At 36.3% G+C, this 17,961-nt stretch overlaps 1 protein-coding gene across 1 annotated transcript in view; it reads left to right on the top strand.

The window, feature by feature from the left end:
- The window catches only part of KLHL2 (kelch like family member 2), a 60,380-nt gene extending 43,166 nt beyond the window's left edge, over nucleotides 1-17,214 (top strand). The window contains exons 6-15 of the mRNA XM_061475486.1: nucleotides 3,200-3,309; nucleotides 4,765-4,881; nucleotides 5,917-6,066; nucleotides 6,956-7,073; nucleotides 7,727-7,924; nucleotides 8,699-8,800; nucleotides 9,733-9,861; nucleotides 15,002-15,142; nucleotides 15,308-15,451; nucleotides 16,103-17,214. Of these exons, the coding sequence (XP_061331470.1) occupies nucleotides 3,200-3,309; nucleotides 4,765-4,881; nucleotides 5,917-6,066; nucleotides 6,956-7,073; nucleotides 7,727-7,924; nucleotides 8,699-8,800; nucleotides 9,733-9,861; nucleotides 15,002-15,142; nucleotides 15,308-15,451; nucleotides 16,103-16,131 (1,238 nt within the window). The 3' untranslated portion in view covers nucleotides 16,132-17,214. The remainder of the gene's footprint in view (nucleotides 1-3,199; nucleotides 3,310-4,764; nucleotides 4,882-5,916; nucleotides 6,067-6,955; nucleotides 7,074-7,726; nucleotides 7,925-8,698; nucleotides 8,801-9,732; nucleotides 9,862-15,001; nucleotides 15,143-15,307; nucleotides 15,452-16,102) is intronic.
- Nucleotides 17,215-17,961: the final 747 nt, after the last annotated feature.

Here is a 17,961-nt window from a genome sequence, read left to right as displayed (position 1 = left end):
AGTTGCACACTCGGTGGTTTGGAGGAAAAAAAACCTTTATGCTTTCATGAAAAAAATCCATCCAGATAGAACTATCTGTTTGGAGATGTTCATGAAGAAAGAATTATGTTACCTAATGCAACAAATGAAAACCAAGCTAATGTGAGATTTTGCAGGGAACGCATGCATGAAATATTTAATAATGTTATAAGTTTCTTTAATCATGTCTTCAGTTTTGTGATGTTTGATGTTAATATCTCCAGATTATCAAAGCTTTCAGGATGTGAGCAATTATATGGGATAATACAAATACTAACCCAGAAGGCAAAAAAACTGCACACCCCTCCTCAATATTATTTGGAAAGAGAGGCTCTAAGTGGGATTTTTGGAACACTCAATACTGGGTAATATTATTTTAAAGATAGTGATATCCTTTGTATTAAAAGGAGACAAAAAGTTTGAATTTCACAAGCATTATTTTAATATATAATAAAATAATGCCTTCTGCCTTCAGCACTTGATCAGCTTTTGGTAAATTGCTGTCAGCAGATTTAATTGGTGGTTTTGCATTTCCTTGTTCTTTTCCAGTTTCTAATTATTTTGAATAATCCATTTAATGGTAATTTCCATTGGTTTCTGTGAAAAGGTTAGCTATCCATCAGTTAAGATGGTCTCCTTGACAACAAGAGATGTGGTTCTTAAGAGACAAGTGATTTCACCTTACCTCTTTCTTTTAGATGACTAAAACTTATATATCAATCTACTCTCCTACTTCTCTTTTTATTGTAATTCATTCAGCTGAGGATTTGTTTCCAGGTATTGCTGGAGAACCTGAGCCTGTAGCTGTTGACTGAGTAGTTTGTATTAATTTCTCCTTTTTGTCACTCTTCTTTCTTCTGTTGGCCATGTGCCTTTTTTTATACTTTAAGCACAGAGGCTGACATCCAGTGAAATAAGTCTTATGCTTTGTTAAAGTACTGTCTATTTTATTTTTATTTCCTTTCACAATTCTATTTATAGCATGAAAACAGGAGACAGCCTCACATTCGTTGTATTACTTTGAAAATTCCCAACTTTTTTCTGGTTTAGAGGCTGTGTCCTTCCTATTTAGAACATGTCTTAAATCTATATCAACTTAAAAAGCAAGACTTTACATATGAATCTATAAAATCAACTGGGTTTTTCTAGTTTACAAAGAGTATCCTGTTGGATGCGATCCACTGTTGCATAGGTTTTTTCAGGGAAGATGAATAAGGCTTCTGAACCTCAGATTTGCTTGAGATCCCCTTTCTGCTTGCTTGCTTCCTAACTTGGCTTCTGAGTACAGTCGGGCATGCTGTTTTGTGGTGCTGTCACTTGAAATTTGGAGTTTATCATAAGACTAATAAATGCAAATTACCTTTCTCAACGTCTATTTGCCATATACAAATAGTAAAATTCATCAGATACTTCTTTCAGTAAGTGCACCTCAGAAAATTTTACTTCAGCTTAAGAAACTCTGTATTTGTAGTCTGAAAAGCAAACAAACATAAAGATTTGTAAAGAGTAGAAAAGTAATGGTGGTGTTACAAAAATCAATGCTATTTTTCTTCATCCTTTCTCTCCTATTGCCTGAAGTACTACAGAAAATACAACCCTCTCATCTAAGAGAATGCTGTGGAATTGGAGGAACTTAAGTGATGATGATTGCATTATCTAAAAAGGCTGGTAGGATGAGGGACTGAAAAGGCAAGGACTGTACTTAGAGATGAAGGCTAAAAAGGAATATAGCATGATGAATGATTTTAAGTAGACAGGTTGCAGTTTTGCCTGTCATCGTATTCAGCATTAGAACATGGGGATACTAATTGAAAACTGATTAATGGTAAAGTGGGTGTTAAATTTAGATGTGGAGCTTTTTGTTCAATGAGGATTGTTACTATAAGAAAGTATTAAAGTCAAGAATTTAACAGGATTCAAGGGGACTGGACTATATCTTACTAAACATTGTTTAGTAAAATGTGGCTATGGTAAAATATTATCCTTCTGGTTAGCAGTCTCTAAACTTTCATGGTTATAGTGAGACCTTTATGAGAGGAGGTTTTATTCTCATACTTTTCATATAAATTCTTGGACTTTTGTCTGGAGCAATTTATGCTGCCTGTCTCAAGGAACAGGATGCTGAACTACATAAAGGACCAGAATTATATTGTGTTAGATTCATCTTTTTATGCTTTCTAGTCTTCAGTACAGTGCAAAAAAGCTGTTTAACCCTGAAAAGTTGACCTGAAAAATTCAGACTTCTTGAGCTGGAAGCATTCAGCATTCTTTAGCTTTTTTTAGCAGCTTAAGACAGTTTGTCAAGCATGGAGTCTTAACTATAGTAGCACTAGTGGAGGGGTAAAAAAGGCTTAAAAAGTTCTTTAGTTTGAATATGTTTGATGGCCTTTTTCTACTTGTTCTAATTTTGAGTGAATTCTTAAATTCCCACGTAACAGTTGTCCCTGCTAACTTCTGTTAAGAATAGCTGAAGAGGGGAAAAATAACAGTCAACTGGATAGAGCCTAAAGAGCAGTTTTAGGAAGGGAGAGGACAACTGAACAACTTGATAAAGATACATGCTCTATATTAAAATAAAATGTCTGGTTCTACAACTAAAACATTAAATTTCATCAGTTTCTTTTATTTCAAGTTGAGGCATTTAAAAAAAATCTACACATTGTAGAGATAGTGATATGGAATGTTTTTCTGACCTTGGAGAAGCTCTGAGAGACACGAACAGTATCCAGACTTGTTTGTTTGACACTGCTGGTTAGGTCTAATGAACCAGCCATTGTTCATGTTGAATTACAGGTTTAAAATGTTTATCAACCACATACAGAGCATGTTCTTTTCTAGACTCTTTTTTTTTTTTTCTGTATTTGTAAATTTAAGTAATTGTCAAAGGCAAGTACTAAGATGAAGCAATATTGAAAGTGTTAAATTGCTGATTACTACTTCTAGTATAATGTGTTTTAATATTTCCACTATTTTCAAGATTTTTTAAATATAAAAGCAATTTGTGAGACTAGTCTTTATATCAAATATTTTAAGTTAAGGTATTGTTAAGGTATTGTTTCTAGATACGACAAAATAGCTTGAATATTGAATCATTTTCCTCTGTTTTTCTTCAGCTGCTTTAATGCTTGTTGTGGGATACACTTTGCACTGTATATTAGAGTATTTCTGTTTATCCAAACAGAACAGCACTTTTCTGATGTCGTTCTTAGCGAAGAATACCTCAATCTTGGTGTAGAGCAAGTGTGCAGTCTTATATCCAGTGACAAACTCACAATTGCCTCAGAAGAGAAGGTAAGAACATCTGTATCCCAATATTTGGTTTATTCTTTTGAGTGAGAGAGTGAGCTTGTTCTTACCGCTCTAGTACACTTGTTTGGATGTGTTCTTTGTTTCAGTGCAATGAAGCATGTATTCTGCTCTTGTTTAAAGGATTTTTTTTTCCTGAAAGTGTTAAGGATTTTCCCCCAAAATGTTGTCAGTCTGATGCTGAAAATTAATCTGAACTCTTAAAAATCCTAAAAATGTATTCAATTACTTAACATTTTGTTCTTTGAAAAAATGGATACTAAATTAAATGGCTATGCCTTCTCCTTTTTAAGCAAGACAAACAGAATACATGCTGTGAATCACATGCATAAGAGTTTGGTTTACCAAGGGATAAATAACTCCAAAATAGTAGGCTGAAGAGCAAGTGTATGCCATCTACTAAGTTTAACATCAGCAGTCCCACAAATGCATTAAACCTCTGTATGTATATGTGGGCTGTTTAGCCTAACTGAACAAATGTGGTTTGCAAAGGAGATGCCTAGGTAGCATAGTATAACCAAACTTCAGTTTAAATACGTGTTGGCTTATCTTCAGCAAGAACTTGCTCTTTTAAAGCCATTTTTGAAACTCTGTGATCTCAGTGAGCCCAATGCATCGCTTTGAACCTCTAATGGTTTTCAGATTGTAGATATAGATGGTTTTTGACCTTTTGAATTCAGTTGTGATCAATTTAAAATATCTTGGTTTTCTTTTTTTCCAAGGAGTATATAGTTATACTAACACCTCTGTTCAAATGAAGCTAAATTGTATTCAAAGGCATGTTTGAATACTGATTTGCATGGCTAGGTAGTGTTTTGTATTAAGACCTTTTTGGAACTTTGAATCTAGGAACTATCTGTTTAAACTGCAACTAGCTAAGTCACGTTGCTGTCCCCATAATACCCTGAAGGTCAGGATCTCTCACTTTGATACATGTGGTGCTGCTTCTGTGGAGTATAATTAAGGTTTTAATGCTTTAGATGTATGATCAGCTGCTGTGCAACCGAGGAGAAACTAGACATGGGATCGCTCCTCCTAGTAGGACCCAGTGATGCTAAGTCGTTTGAATGATCATGTGTCTGGTCAATTCTCCAAGAAAAGAAGAAAAGTATGAGGATTGTAGTATCATTGTTGCTGTGTTGTTTGTTTACCTAGTTTGATTGGATTTTCAGTATCAATGAAATTACTGTGTGCATTTTGTCAATGTAGCACAGCTAGCCTTGAAACACCAGTAGAGGAGTGATATAAAAAGAGACCGGTTAATGCATCTTGGGAATTTTATAGTGGATAAATAAGAAAATAATAGGAGTTGTAACTGCTGTCATCTTTTCTTACATTAGGATTTTAGTATAAGCAAAAGCTCTTTTTGGAGGCATGCTGATATATTCATACTTATGAACTTGTAAGCCAAGGGACTTGCATTTGTTTGTTTTCTGGAAGGTATTTGAAGCAGTGATAGCGTGGGTAAACCATGACAAAGATGTAAGGCAGGAGCTAATGGCACGCCTGATGGAGCATGTGCGGCTGCCTTTGCTGTCCCGGGAATATTTAGTTCAGGTAAGCAAAAAGGAACACTAATTCTTCTGCATGTGAAAATTTGTCTGTTTGAAGTTTTTTTTAATGCCTGAGTGATAATTTGGAATTTAAACAGTGGAGTGTAGTATGTTAGTGATAGTAAAAGTAAACAACCACTACCTCATATGCATGTGCACACAGACGCACAGAACCAAGTGAGGGATTGCCACATAGAAGATGACATATATAAGTAATTTATCCATTCGGTTGACTACTTATTATACCACACTAGTAATTCAGATTATTTCGTTCACTAAAATCAGGTTAGCTTTCATTTGTAATATGATCTTTGACACAAGATTTGTTTTTGTAAGTGAATTTTCAATTTCTGAATTGTATCTACTGTATAATTTGATTAGGAACTAATGACAAAGGAAACATTCCTTTACCTGGCTCAGATATAATACATCTTTTGAAATTTTATAAGCTCATTTTGAATATTTTTGTGTCAGCACAAGTATTTAAGGTTGAAAATGTGAGTTCACTTAACATTGGATAGTAGGTGTAGTAATAGATTGGTAGATATTTATTTTTAAAATTCTGGTTTATTATATAAATTTCCTCTACTTTGTGGTTTGTTTTTTTTTTGGCATTTTTTTCTGTTTTGGGTTTTGTTGTGTGGGGTTGATTGTATTTATTTATTTATTTTTATTGTTGAGGGGTGGCTTTACTAGTTTGTTAAATTAGTCTCCAGTGATCTCCCCCTTAAAGTGTTCTGTACTCTCTGTATTTGAAAAGTTGAGAAATGTGCCTGATTGTAAGAGAACTGATTTACCTTGCGTAACACTGCTTCGTCCCCTTACTAATTGAGAATCAACATCTTTCAATTTCTTTTTTTCTTTTTAGGGACTGCATATTGTAATCACATAAACTTGTGTTTAACTGGTTGAATGACAATCTAAAAAATATGATTAATCTGCATTTGTGTGATATAACAAGTGCTTTATTACACTTCAGATTGTGATTTGTATTTTACTTCCATAACATGCTCAGACCTTGTTAAACTTCTATTAATAGAGAGTTGAAGAAGAAATATTGGTTAAGAACAGCAGTGCTTGTAAAGATTACCTCATTGAAGCTATGAAGTATCACTTGCTGCCAACTGAGCAACGAGCATTGATGAAAAGCACTCGAACAAAATTGAGAACACCCGCTAGCCTTCCAAAAGTAAGACCCTTAGTTTTCTAATATACTTATTTCTTCTAACTCCACTTCAAAAGATGAGAGCATTACTGTCACGTGGGGTGTTCCAGTAAAAAAATTTATACCAGAGTTATTTATCACAAAAATACTTATCACAAACATGTAACAAGTGATTAGCTTTATGCTGTTATGATGCAGGTATTTTAGTCTCCCACCTACACACACCACTACCAATACCTTCCCTCCCCATATATCTATTTTCAATATGTGCTTCAGCATCAGAGAAATATACAGCTGTGGGAAAATAAGCCTGTTTTTAAAAAAACAATCACAACAAAACAAAGACTAAAGCTTCTGAGCTGAGACATTTTACTCAATTTTTACCTAAACATTGACTTTCATTCATTTTAGAAGAAAACAAACCAAACATTAGATATTATCTTGTTACCAGTGGAGTAAAGAAGTTTTCTCATAGTACTATTATAGCAACTGCAACAATGGAATAGGAGATTCTGTTCAGGAGATTTAGCACATTTCTCCCAAGGGAACCAGATAAGGCTGTTCTGTGATGGACAGTTACAATTCCATCGAATATCACAGGCACTGAACTCCCATACCTGACGTCAGAGTAGGAGGTGAAGACACAGCAGGATCTGCCTCATTCGTGGGAGCCTTACCTAGATTCTAATTGCTTCCTGCTTTTCTACCTCAGATATTTATTCTGAACACAATAATTACAAATTGCATGTGTATTGCACGTGTTTTGCCTGGCTTGGAAGACTACCAATTTCTTATTTAGGAGCCCTTTAATTATTTCTTGTATAGAAGCTTTCTTTATTTTTTCACATTTTTTGATCTTTCAGGTGCTTTTATATATGCAAATAACTAAAAAGTAGTATTCTCTTTCTTTTAGTTGATGATGGTAGTTGGAGGACAGGCACCAAAGGCAATTCGCAGTGTTGAATGCTATGATTTTAAAGAAGAACGCTGGCATCAGGTGGCTGAATTGCCTTCCAGAAGATGTAGAGCAGGTAAATGATGCCTAATTTTTCATTGCAGTTGGAAATACTGCAGAATGTAGGTGCCTGTATAAAGCATTGTATGTTCTTTGGAACAGTACTTCAGATGTTTACCTGACAAGGCCTAAGCCTTGACTTCAGTGTTCATTCTTAATGTCTGAATTATTTGCTAATCTGAAACAATATAAATTTGATAGCTTGATCTTAATTTGTGCTTCAGTTTGTAATCTCTAGAACAGACTGCTTTATTACCTCCTATAAATACAAAGGATAATGAAATTTAAATTTTATTGCCTTACATTATGAATAATTTTACTATTAAAATATGTTGAGACGAAGAATGAGAAGATTGAGATTAAAAATGTGAAGAAGTGACAGCTACTAAAAATGTGAAAATGTGATCTTAAAGCAGCTGAGATATCTAAGCAAGAAGAAATTCAGCAGGCATGATATTCAGAAGTGTAAGTTTACTAGTAACAAAAAGTGTAAGAACTTCTGGTGTTTAATCTGAATGAAGTGTGGTGCTAGGACACTGTCAAAAGCCTGATACTCTAGTGAGTACTGTAAATTGTATCAAGTATCTGCATACTTAGGACACTATACAATAAAATAAGTTGACAAAGAGACTAAAATGCTCATGCTTCCTCCCTGTTTCCCTGCTCTAGGAATGGTGTACATGGGAGGCATGGTTTATGCTGTTGGTGGTTTCAATGGTTCTCTGAGAGTTCGCACAGTAGATTCCTATGATCCAGTGAAGGACCAGTGGACAAGTGTTGCTAACATGCAAGACAGGAGAAGCACGCTGGGAGCAGCTGTATTAAATGGCCTTCTTTATGCTGTGGGAGGATTTGATGGGAGTACAGGTATTAGATTTGCCTTTATACAGTGTTGATTAGCTTTGACTACTTTTGATATAATTGTATCAAATTTGAATGTCTCTTTTCTGGTAGCAGTGATGAAACCAAGCATGAAGGTAGCTTGGCATCTTGAAGTGTGGAATGTGCTTTAGTGATCATATCTTTCTACCTGAACAGTGGACGGTCTTCTCCCATCTAGGATTTTAGGCTTAACGACTAGTGAATCTTTGACAAGTTGCCTTTCAGTATTCCTTTTATAGTCAGAGTCCTTAACTTATGGAAGATGTGAGCATAAAAATTACAGCTCCTTTGTCCTCTTTGCATATGAAGTTTATTTCTGCATTTTCAGGTAGCGTAAGGATTATAAACAGCCTTTTCTGACCTGTGGGAAGGCTTTGGACATGCAATTTTTATTCTCTTCACAGATCCATTAAAGCATTTGTGCAGAGATGATCCTGTTCCTCAATAACTATTACAGAAGCACATATAGGGTGAACGTTGTGACTTAATTAAAAAGAAAGAAAAAAGAAAGTAAATCCAGGGAAGAATTTCTCCAAGTTCCATAAAAGCTTTTATTAATTTGCCCATTTTCAGACACCCCATTTTCAGACACCAAGAATGGGTTGACTGTAACTGGTTATCTAAAGGTTACGCTTTTTGCACAGTAATAGTCCTTAAAATGAAATAATCTGAATTTTCAGATATGAAGAATTCTCTGGAACTTAGAGAGTTTGTGGCATCTAGATTTATAGAGAAAATAATGTTATATTATTTTCATAGGTTTATCATCAGTTGAAGTTTACAACTTAAAGACTAATGAGTGGTTTCATGTAGCTCCAATGAACACAAGAAGAAGTAGTGTTGGTGTAGGTGTTGTTGGAGGTGAGTTGACAAATTATATTAAAAAAAAGGGGGGAGGGGAATGCAATAATTTACCCTCATGACTTTACTCACTTTTGAAAACATACTTTCCATTTGTTTTTGCTCAATGTTGTAATTCAGATGGTATGAACAATACATAATTGTTCTACTTGGTTTTGACTAGCTCTTAGCATAGATGTTTTAAATTGTTTTCAGAGCTTCAACTGTGTCTGAGGCCAGCTGAGAAAAAGCTGGCTAAGCATGCATACTCTAAGTTATGCATGTCAGCAAAGCTAGAGAGCCTGATTACTGAAGTGGTGACCTTATAAATTGGTCTCTAGTGATGCAGCACTGCAACTGACAACTCTGTTAGCTGTGGCTGACCTTGCTGGTTGCATGCTGGCAATGATCTCGAGGACAGTGCCAGGAAAACTGCTGGCTTTTGAGTCAGCTTGGCGGTGAATAGCCTGGATGTCACTAGCACAGTGCAGACGTGGACCAGTACTTGGGTCTTAAAACAGCATTAGTTGTGTGTTTTAACTGCATAGGAACCACTGATGTTTCTGATCTGAAAATTCAGACTGTACAAGTAATTTTCAACTGAATTTTTGACATTTCTAGGAAGTCTATTTGTGAGCTTCCAGTATTGGACATACTTAAATTAGCTGGCTTTTGAACAGTTCTTGAACCAGGGTAAAGTACCTTTGTATTTTAGCTAGGCAATTTAAACTGACCCACATTGTTCTTGTTAGATGCTGACTGCCTTTTACATCCTTAGAGTGACAAGAACTATAGTGTACTATCTTGAACAATATAAGAAATAGAAACTCAATAACTGATTGACAAAAGGGACTGATTAGTAGCTAATTCTGAGAATGATGACTTCCCTTCAGCCTCTGTACCAACACAGTCTGTGTGGATTAGGAGTGTGTTTCTGCTGTTTACCCTTCTAGGTAAACTGTATGCTGTTGGTGGCTACGATGGGGCGTCACGTCAGTGCCTTAGTTCAGTAGAATGCTATGATGCTAATACAAATGAGTGGAGTTATGTCGCAGAAATGAGCACTAGACGGAGTGGTGCAGGTGAGTGGACAAGAATCAGCTATCCTTGTAAAAATGAAACATTTGTGGTTTTCAAATGTATCTAAAAATATCTAAGGTAAGGTAAAGTCTGAGTTTAATGGAATATGTTAGTCTCGAATGGCTGATATATTGCACGTTATAAATACAAAACTGTCCTATAGCCTAAGATTCAGTCTGTTAATAGTAAATATCTTTCCTTCCTTTTTCATACTTTTCATATTCTTCCTTTTCCCGTAACTTCTGATGTTTTTAACATACACACTAATATGCATGGATAGTGACAATCAATTTAATGTCACCTAAATACTGAAGTATCAAAATCTACATGGTCAGGATGAAAAAATGCCATTTCTTCAAAGATGTCTCTTTACCAGTGTACGGCTGATTTTTCTAATAGCATTTTCAGATTGACTACATATGTGAACTGTGAATAGATTTCCACCCCTTTGAAGGACTTGTTCTGCATTCTGGTTCACTACAGGAAATGTTATCCTTGCTCATTCTTAAGTTGTATTACTGGTTTTGTCCTGTTACTTCCATTTATGTACCCTTTGCTTCATCTTCATTAATTCTTCTCATCGCCTGGTGTTTACATCTTTTGCATACGTATAAGCTACTATATGTTACCCTTCCTTATCATTTAGACAAGGTATATCCATTTATATCCATTTATAATCCTAAAAGTCCCTTCTTTATTTTTCCTATGGATTTTTTTTCCTTCTTATGATTCTGAGGATGTATCTTTCTCTTTAAAGACATCAAAAGTGCCTGCAATATTTGGGTTTTATTTAATGAAATACTTCCACAGCTTCAAACTGACTTTAGCATTTTCATTATCTATTTATATTACAGACTGAAATCTCGTTTACTGTTCGCTGTCCTCTATTTGTCTTTTGTTATTTCAGGTTTTTTCAACTCGCAGAAGTTGTTTTATTTCTCTAGATGCATTGCCATGGACTTTTTCAAGTAAAATTACATGATATTAGTTTTCTACTTTTATTTTTTTAGTTGTTTAAGTCACCTTTTTGCCAAGTACTCAATGGTGCTTTTTAGCAACACTCCTGAAATATCTACTGGTGATCACATTAATGTGCTTCATAACTGGAAGAGATGTTCTTACAAATACAACTGGATGGATTTCTAGTATGCTTAGTAGATGATTAATAGTTATCCCAACTTTTCATCTTGCCTTCCATTGTTTCTTACAAACTCTGAATAGTTTTTGATCTGTTTAAATGATGTTTAAATTATGTCCAAATTATTTCAAAAGAAATATATATTAAAGTCATTGCTAAAATTAAGATACTTAGTTTCTGATACTTTCAGTATACACTTAGAAAAATCAGCAAGTTGATATGTCTCTTAATGCTAAAAGTAATGTTTTTGCTTGTGTTTGTAAACTAAAACTGTGATGCTCATGAAAGAAACATGATAACATGGTATTTCAAGAAAACATGGTTCTCTTGTGAAATTTCTAGTTACTGAGCCTGTGCATCTTTAAAGTAAACTCTGGATTAAAAACTGTCCAGAGTTGCAGAAAGGGTACTGTTAAATACTCCCATCTAATATTGGCAAGTTTGGAGAAAAATATTTATAAAAATGGGCAAATTACAAGTATTATAAAGACAAATAGTGTTGATGGGTTGTGACAAAGCTTCATTTTGCAATCTGCCCGCACACCCATTTTATCTCAGCATTTTTTTAAGTAGTCTGTTTTTAGTCTTTGTGCTTGTAGCCTGTTTATACACTAGGTATTTTAAAATTTTAAAGAAAGTTGAATTAACTTCTGCAACTTTGGTATTTAGTGCCTTTAGGTACACTAACTACTGGGATCTTTCTGCCCCTCCTCTCCCTCCCGTTGTACAGAGTTCAGGACTTGTGTTTGTTTACTGAGCTCTCTGCTGCCTTTTACCTTGTCCTCTGATTACAACAACAACAAAAGAAACAGTAAATGTAGTCAGTTATTTCAGATTCATATAATTGAGTAAAATAATTAACATTCTTCTGTGCCATTCTGTTAAATACATAGAAAATTATATTTGTGAGTGGGGGAGGAGTGGCTGGTAATGTGGAAATCACAACTATTAATTGATCTTGGCTGTACTGGCCAAATGTCCAAAACCACCAGAATTGTTTCAACTGGCCATCAGTCCTGGTAGTGGTGTTATGGATGTTAACTAAAGAGAATTTTGTTCCTGTATTAAACCTTTGGATCTCTGGTCATATCAAAGAACTTTAGCCTGTCTCTTCTGTGCCTACTGCTTCAGCTTCATTCAAAAGCAACTTCAGAGGTTTACCCTCAGTTACTTTTCTTTACTATCAATTGCTTCTTAGTTGATCAATATGGGGACAGATCTGATCCCAGCAATATATTGGGATGAGGAACTTCAGACCCAGATATAGGCCATTTGGGGGGGGGGGGGGGGGATAAGAGATAAAGGCAGGGTCCTGAAAAATGGGCAGGAAAGAAAAATAACAAAGAAAGGAGAACTCAGAAGATGGCAACAAGAGGATATAGATGGAAAGAGCAAAAAATAAGGTAGGACTTGGAAACTGGGTGTGGGATTAAGGGAAAAGGAAGCACCAAAGAGGAACTGAGGACATTATTAAAAATAAGGAGCTAAAGAAAAAATGGCAGTATGGCAGAGGGAAAACCTACGCACTGAATAGGAAGGTCGGTAACTATACAGAAAACCTGGGTGGAGGATGAATATCACATCACATTTTTAAATTAAAAATCTTAGCCCTCCTTCTAGCTCTGTAATGTTTAATTCCACAAAAGATGAATATTATATTATCCTGTCTAATAAAGTGTGATCAGAGTGGGAGAAAGAAAAGCTGTCACACTATACTGTGACATGATAGCTAGAATTAATAGTAACAAAAGAGGAATTAAATTAACTGGAAAGGATATGGGGAAATGTTAGTAGTGAATATCACTGATAAAGCATTAGATAGCATGATTTATAAAACAGTGTCCTATTAAGAAGCTATTTTTCAGATCTACAGTACCAATTAACTCTTCCATGTTTCCTTCCCCTCTTCCTTTCATTATTAAAATCTGTCTTTTTAATAAGCAAATGTAGTTATTTCAGCAGGAGTTGTCTCTCACCCTCTATAAGAATGGCTCTTACATACAAATAACTGATATGTTGTCAAAGATATTTCAGCTGGCTGTCAAGGTCTCAGGGTTCTCTTTTTTAACCCAGCTTGGCTGGGTTTTTTTTCACTCTGAAGGACTTAACTAATCTTTTTCATTCATATTTGCTGTTTCCCTTTAATAAAGATTGTAAGCTGTGCTCTTCCCATGGAGCCATTTAAAGACTATATTCACAAATCTGTATCTTAGCTTTGAGTTTCATAATCTTAAATGTGACATATATTAGATTTCCCAATGTACTTACATAGAAGTGTTTTTCAGTTGTATTTATGGTCCATCGCTCACAAGTTTTAATGCAGAAAAACACCTACGTTTCTGAAATCTGGTATGTTGGGTTCTAATACTGCATTATAAAGTGAAGAATGAACAACAGGCCTTCCTTTCTGCTTTCCTTATTACCATCCTTTCAATATGTGAAGCCTAAATAGCAACTAGATATAGACTAGCTTTATTTATTCCTTCATCCGAAGCTTATAGATGGATAAACTTTTTGTAAAGTAAAGGAAACCCTATAATATCCTTCTGGATATTTTGATAACTGAAGCTTGGTGTTTGGTTATGTGGTTCAGTTGACATGCTGGAGGGAAGGGATGCCATCTAGAGGGACCTTGACACACTTGAGAGGTGAGCCAATGCCAACCTCATGAAGTTCAGCAATGCAAAGTGCAAGGTCCTGCTCCTGGGTCGGGCAATCCCAGGCACAGCTACAGGTTGGGCAGAGAAGAGATTCAGAGCAGCCCTGCGGAGAAGGACTTGGGGGTGTAGGTCAGCGAGAAAATGAACATGAGCTGGCTGCAGTGTGCACTGTCAGCCCAGAAAGCCAAAACTATATCCTGGGCTGCATCAAAAAGAATGTGACCAGAAGGTCAAAGGAGGTGATCCTGCCCCTCTACTCTGCTCTCGTGAGATCTCACTTGGAGTATTGTGTGCAGTTCTGGTGTCCTCAACATAAAAAGGACATGGAACTGTTGGAACAAGTCCAGAGGAGGGCCACGAGGATGATCAGGGGACTGGAGCACCTCCTGTATGAAGACAGGCTGAGAAAGTTGGGGCTGTTCAGCCTGGAGAAGAGAAGGCTGCGTGGAGACCTCATAGCAGCCTTCCAGTATCTGAAGGGGCCTACAAGGATGCTGGGGAGGGACTCTTCATTAGGGACTGTAGTTGATAGGACAAGGGGTAGTGGATTTAAACTTAAACAGAAAGTTCAGGTTCAGTATAAGGAAGAAGTTCTTTACTGTGAGGGTCGTAAGGCACTGGAATGGGTTGCCCAAGGAAGTTGTGAATGCTCCATCCCTGGCAGTGTTCAAGGCCAGGCTGGACAGAGCCTTGGGTGACACAGTCTAGATTGAGGCATCCCTGCTCATGATGGGGGGTTTGGAGCCAGATGATCTTAAGGTGCTTTCCAACACTAACTAGTCTATGATTCTCCTCCAAATCCTGGAGGAGGAAGGTGCACACTCTTGTTTACTTTTATTTCATATATATGTTTACATGGCATTCCAACACTTCAGTGGAAACATCCCTGTTGTATAATGTCTATCCATTCAGCTTTTATCCTCCATTCTGAACAGTTTTTACTTTCTAAAAATTCACACTTTGTCATCTTGTCAGATTTCTGTTATGCTGGACAAGCACTCTGTCTCATTTACTGTCACTTCTAATTAGTCCTAAATTTCAACAGTCCTCATTTTCCTGCACATCACGTTTCATCCCAGATTTTCTAAATCTTCAGTTGCAGAACAGCTCTGGTCTTTGTATGCTGCAGTACAGTAGATGGGCATGTGAGACATTTTATCAGCTTCTTGATGTAGCTACCGTCTCTCTGCTTTAATGCATCCTGACCCAAATGTTGTTGGGTGGATTGGATGAAAGATTGGCTGGATGAAAGATTCATGTTAGTAGATGTAATACTTGTTGGTTTTGCTTTGTATCAGTCAAACTGTTCTCTGGTTAATTTTGAATATTTTCCTATGTTCACAGGTGTTGGTGTGTTAAACAATTTATTGTATGCGGTAGGCGGTCATGATGGTCCTTTGGTAAGAAAAAGTGTTGAAGTCTTTGACCCCGTCGCCAGTACGTGGAAGCAGGTTTCAGACATGAACATGTGCAGAAGGAATGCAGGTAGACACAACAAGTAGCTTAAAATGGTAGTAATACCATTTGGTATGAATGGCACATTCCTGTATTTCTGCTGCTTTTGTGATGTGTCAGAATAGAAATCATGCTTTTATGGGGTGAACAAGCCAATTGCTAATTTTCAGATTGGTTTCCTGTCTTTTTTTTTAGGTGTTTGTGCTGTAAATGGTCTCTTGTATGTGGTTGGAGGAGATGACGGTTCCTGTAATTTATCAACAGTGGAATATTATAATCCAACAACTGATAAATGGACAGTTGTGTCATCTTGTATGAGTACAGGAAGGAGCTATGCAGGTAATGTGTGTAGATATATTTTTAACTGACTTCTTGCAGTATAACTACTAGCATAAGAAATTTGTCAAAGCATCAAAATCAAGTCCTAAGGTAAAGCATAAGATACCAGAATAGATGTGAAGAAACTGATGGGTATGTTTTGAATGATGACTTCAAATAATTAGTCAGTACAATCTAAAAGGTGGTATTAAACTGTACTCAATAGGGATTTTGCACATAAGTGGTGAGTCAGAAAGACGATTCTGGTATGACCAGTCCTTTTTTATAACAAGATATTTGTGTTGCAATCTACAAAGGTCCAATTCTGAAGTTCTTTAAGATCTGGTATTTAGAAAACAAGAACTGATTCAGGAACCTTTTCGCTCAATAATTGCAATTTCTCAAACGAATTAAGTGGATGTTAATGATGTATTTCACAGATAAAATTAAACTTGAGTAATGGCAAATTTTTTCAAGTCACAAAAACTTTGAGAACTTTGTACTGATTCAGACAACATTCTGTCAGAAAAATTAGGGAAAACATCAACATTGATGCTACTGCAGTTTATGCTACTTGCAAGGTATTATATAAAAACTTTATTTTCATATTCTTGAATTTTTGTAAAATACTACCTAAAGATTTCTGCCTTTTTTTTTTTCTCTTCACTCCAGGTGTTACAGTTATTGACAAACCATTATGATCAGTAAAGAGATTTTCAACTTGATTATGCACTAGAAGCAGTCTTCAACAAGTGTATTTGAAGTGACTGAGTATCTAAGCACTTCTCTACTTGTAGCTGCACCTTGAGTCACAGAGGAAGATGTGACTGTCTACATTACAGATGACAAATGAAGATTACTCTAGGTAGAGTGTGTAGGGTCATTCTGCAGTTGTGCAGAAGCTGATTGAATTTTTGAAGTCTGGTGGACAATTTTTTTTATTGCAAGGTCTTCAAAAAGAAACAAAAAAGGCCACTTTCATAAGGACCGACTTATGTCAGTCACGACTGAGAAATGGATTGTCAGTGAAGAATGGTGTGTATTCTGGTGAAAGTAAATTTTTGTCTTATTTTTTCCAGAGACTAATGAATATATTTAAAGAAATGAACTGTCAGTCTTCATAGTAAGTATTGGATCCCACCTCAGTAATTCAAGCTGGCATGGGGTAAATTTGTTTCCTTTTATAAGACTTTTGTTACATAACTATACTATGTGCATATGTTTATGTGAGCATAACTTGCTTTCTATTGGAATTCTTCAAAACCTGATTTTACTATTTATAATTTGGCACAGTACTTTGAATATGTCGGTACTATGTTGTAAAACAGAGTTGTATTTTTTGATATGTAACAATGCTTAACTACTACTAATTCCCACTGAAGGAGATCAGAGATGGTATTAACATTGAACAGGTGTAATTTTGAGATCTTTTTAATAAAAATGTTGTCTGTACTTTTCATTTCTTTTTTCTGTTCAATTTTGGTCACATTTAGATGTTAATTCTTTCTTACCTTTTTATCCAAAAGGTGATTTGGCATGAAAATAACTGAAAATTTATAATGAATGTATGAAATTGCGTCGAACTTGCATGGTACTAAGGCCTATTTATGCGTGTAACCTTAGCTTCTATTAGCTAATATCTGAATATACTGTACGTGGCCATGCTTATAAAGCAGCTCATTTTTATTCGTTCTTGGATGGCCTCCTTTTAACATGACCAAAGTCATTGTCATATTTGAGATTTTCTTCAAATAAAAGTTTGTATATTGGTTTCCTAGTGCCAACAGGTGGCTTAAAACTTGTGTTTCTCAATACAAGTCTCAAACCAAAAGATCTTGATAGAAGTGAAGGGAGATTTATTCTTGGGGGGGAGGTGGGGGAAGGGGTGGGGGAGAGAGATATAGGGGCAGGCTAATGTTCTAAGGAACCAATGTGAGCCAATTGAAAAGAGCTATTAAGGTTTAGGAGCTGGTTATGTAATTATCACTGGTTTGCTGCAGGTCTTTCTGAAAGCTTTGGTTTTTGATCGGTTTAAGGTAACATCCACCTCATATAGTTTCACTGGAACTTAAGAGCTGTGACATTAGTGTAATAGCTGAGAATAACATTGGGGGGGGGGGGGGGGGCAGACGCTTGAATTAAATGAATGATTACATGTTGATGGAGATATTGTATGATGTATTGTGGGTCGAGGTAGTGGGTTGCACTACAAAACATTGTACATTTGTACTTATGTTATTTTACCTGCATTTACCAGCATCAGTGAATGGGGTTAGGGTCCATTGCTCTTACGCTGTACCCTTGTATTTCAGCCCTTTTACTGACTTCATCAGGGCATCAGGCTGCCGCCCGTCCCCGCAGGCACCGCTCTAATGGCAGCGCGGGTGGAGGTAACGGGCTGCGCGGTCTCCCCTAGGGAACGGACGCTTCCATCGCCCCGGCCGCCCCCGCCCCTTGGTCTGCGACCCGACTCCCCTTCTCCTCCTCCTCCTTTGCCACAGTGTTTCCAGGCAGCTCCCGCAGCCGGCCAC

The sequence above is a fragment of the Pezoporus flaviventris genome, unplaced genomic scaffold (assembly GCF_033815535.1).
Source record: "Pezoporus flaviventris isolate CSIRO_AGI_PZ_B2104156 unplaced genomic scaffold, CSIRO_AGI_Pfla_v1 ptg000002l, whole genome shotgun sequence".
Lineage (NCBI taxonomy): Eukaryota > Metazoa > Chordata > Aves > Psittaciformes > Psittacidae > Pezoporus > Pezoporus flaviventris.
This window is presented reverse-complemented; position numbering and strand designations above follow the sequence as displayed.